A 3100-nucleotide genomic window follows, 5' to 3' on the forward strand; every position below is an offset into this window, starting at 1 on the left:
ACAATTATATATATTTTTTTTTTCTTTGAGCTTTCTTATAAAGAAATATCTTAAACATCGCATTAACCGAAATTCAACTTTTTAGCCGATCCGTGCTATAATTACAGAAACCTGAGCGATGCTGACAGAAAGAGCACTTACAACACACCCTTCAGTGGAGAAAAATGTGACGACGAATCCTCATCCATAATATTCGGGAACTGGTATCGTTTCGTGGGAGATGCTGGAACAAAAATGCCAACCCAGTGCGTACCGCATAGAAGATGTGGTGCGGTCTTCTCAGGCTGGCTAAAAGGTGGTCACCCCACATTGGCAGATGGTGAGGTTTCTTCAAAGGTCTGCTTTACCAGAGGTGGAGATTGTTGCAAGAAATCAAGGGACATAAAAGTGAAAGACTGCGGATCCTACTTTATTTACAAACTACTAAAGGTAACTGCTTGTGATCTGCGCTACTGTGGCACAGACTGAATGCTATAAGCAAGTCATTCTATAAAGTAAAAGGATTCACAAATCGATTTATTGGCACGCACATGTACATCAATGATAACAGGGACTTAAAGAATTTCATATGATCCACTTTTTACGATTAGTGTTAAACAGTGAGTAGTTTCAACACAAGAGTACCTTTGGACTGCTTAGTTTGATCGTCCAAGTAAGAGTACTCCTGAGAAGTTGTAACAGCAAGTAGTCAGTAATAGTGACTGACGTTTCTATAACCTCAGCGGAAATCATCATCAGAGTCGAATGAACAATAGTTGTTTATCCGAGTATTAGAACAGACTTCCCCCCCCCCGTCCCCCAGCTAATGTCAACAACTATGGGCATTGGTAAGCTTCCAAATAATCATAATGTCTCTATCTATTCCAATCAAAGTGCTTCACTATGTAAGTTTTAAGCATTCTTGATGTTTACTCAGGTCGTTAGAAACTAAAGCAGCTTAGTTGTGTTGCAGAGACTGTAAATAATTTCTAGAATCGCATAATTGTTAGTCACTGTTACATTGATGCTCAAACTTTCTAATGACGTAGTATGGAAAACTAGAACATTCTATTAGGATATGTAATTATGATGTATTTCTGCCACAATAGTTGTGTTGTAAGCTTCGAATTCCGGAATCTTTTGAAATACTGACTGTAAATATATGAAAATCATGTATGTGCACTGCGGTGAAGAAACGAATATAAGAGATCTTCGCAGTTATGAACACTACTGAACTAGTAGTTGAAATAAGACCTGAAAAAAATTCAGGCCTGTACGGTATTTGAAACCATGACCTCTGCGATACCGGCGCAGCGCTCTACCAACAACTGAGCCAACAGGCTAACTAGAAGCTGGTCATTATGTTGGATCTCTTATATTCGTTTCTTCACCACAGTGTATATATGATTTTCATATATCTGCAGTCATTATTCATCACTTGGAAGGTTTATTCGGATCCAACATAATAATCAGTATCTAGTTGGCTTGTTAACTCAGTTGTTAGAGCGCTGCACCGGTATCGTAGAGGTCATAGGTTCAAATCCCGTGCGGGCCTGATTTTTTTTAAGGTCTTATTTCAACTACTACTTCAGTAGTGTTCATAGCTGAGAGGGTCGCTTATATTCGTTTTGAAATGAGTTGTGAATCAACTCTCTAGGAAGCTCTACCAAAAGATAGCTCCGCACTGTGATATACTTCAAAGATTGTGTATTTTGAGGAGATTTAGAGGCAAGGGTGAGTCTTTGGTATCAGTAGAGAGCAAAGTTATAGTTTATAGTGAACTTAAGAAAGTTTTTAAATGACAATTATTGTATTGCGTATAGGAGTAAGTCATGAGAAAGAATTATTACAAATTGTTTAATAAAATAATTTAAAATTGTAGGAGTATAGTATTCCTTATTTTGATTAAATCATACCTTAACAGGTGAATCTTGTAGGAAAACGTGTTGCTATTAGAAAATGCTGTCTATGCTAGTAGCTCTTCTACAAGCAATTCTAACGAAAAACTAAACAACACCAGAACGAGGCCCAAAATGACGACCAGTTAAAACCTAATTTAATAACCTTTTTAGGCTTATTTGCGTGTATGCAACCCGTAACAGAGAGGGTGTAATCTGTTACTCTGGTTGCTTTAGTTATAACTGACAATGAGCCTGAGACAAATATCACGTCTAAGTAATCAGAGGTTTGCATGTCTTTGCCGCACTTTAGAAAATCTAAATTGACTTTCTCAGAGGCTAAACCTTCTTATCGCCTGCTATTCAAATTCTCTACATGTAATAAGTTTAAGGTTACATGAGACAATGAATTACCACTTTCCAGATGTCAGTAAACAAAACCGATTCTACTTATCTTTTTGTTGTTGTTAAAGGTACTGTCGCTAGTGTTGTTGAAGTGCAAAGTTCATCGTATTCCTTCGAGTGAAAGATCTTTTTAAGAAATCCCATAGAACTGGTATCTCTGAGACATAATTAAACGATACAATCGACTCGTTATCAACATATCCCGGGCAGTAATAAACTATCAGACTTGAAAAACGTTAAAAACATTTATTCTTAAAAGCAATAATTACAATTATTCTAAAATTAATACTTAAATTTGTATCCGATCCGTGTTATGAAGCAGAGTGACGACAAAAGAAATACCATTGACGACACACCACTAAATGGTTCAGTGTTCTGTGTCACACGACTCTCCAAGGGATGGTACCGTTTCGTGACAGCTGTAGGAACTAGAACTCCAACAACCTGCGATGACAGTTATAAATATGGTAAAGCCAACTTAAGCTGGTTAACCCTTTGACTCCCGGACGCGATTAACCTGTTACTCCTCCCAACAAAATCCATTCATTATCCAGGTAATGAGAAAACCCAAACTTATTAGGAAGAAGTTGTTTACCTGAGCTAACATCAAACTCTCTAAGCTAATTTACAAGGAAATGTGAAGCACCTTAAAGGGAGAATCAACAATCAGATCTTGGAGGTTAAAGGGTTAACTTGTGCTACTCCCGTAATGGAAGATGGGGAATTTAACAGGAAGATCTACTTTAAACATAAAAGTATAGGCTGTTGCTACCGATCAGTTGAGATCTAAGTAGAAAACTCTGGATCCTACCATTTAT

General features: G+C 37.3%; 1 protein-coding gene across 1 annotated transcript in view; it reads left to right on the forward strand.

Moving 5' to 3' along the window:
• The window catches only part of LOC149052869 (uromodulin-like), a 14857-nt gene extending 12949 nt beyond the window's left edge, over positions 1–1908 (forward strand). Inside the window, exon 5 of the mRNA XM_089205926.1 lies at positions 86–1908. Within this exon, the coding sequence (XP_089062052.1) occupies positions 86–468 (383 nt within the window). The 3' untranslated portion in view covers positions 469–1908. The remainder of the gene's footprint in view (positions 1–85) is intronic.
• Positions 1909–3100: the final 1192 nt, after the last annotated feature.

This window comes from Pocillopora damicornis, chromosome 1 (genome assembly GCF_964200805.1).
Source record: "Pocillopora damicornis chromosome 1, jaPocDami1.2, whole genome shotgun sequence".
NCBI lineage: Eukaryota > Metazoa > Cnidaria > Anthozoa > Scleractinia > Pocilloporidae > Pocillopora > Pocillopora damicornis.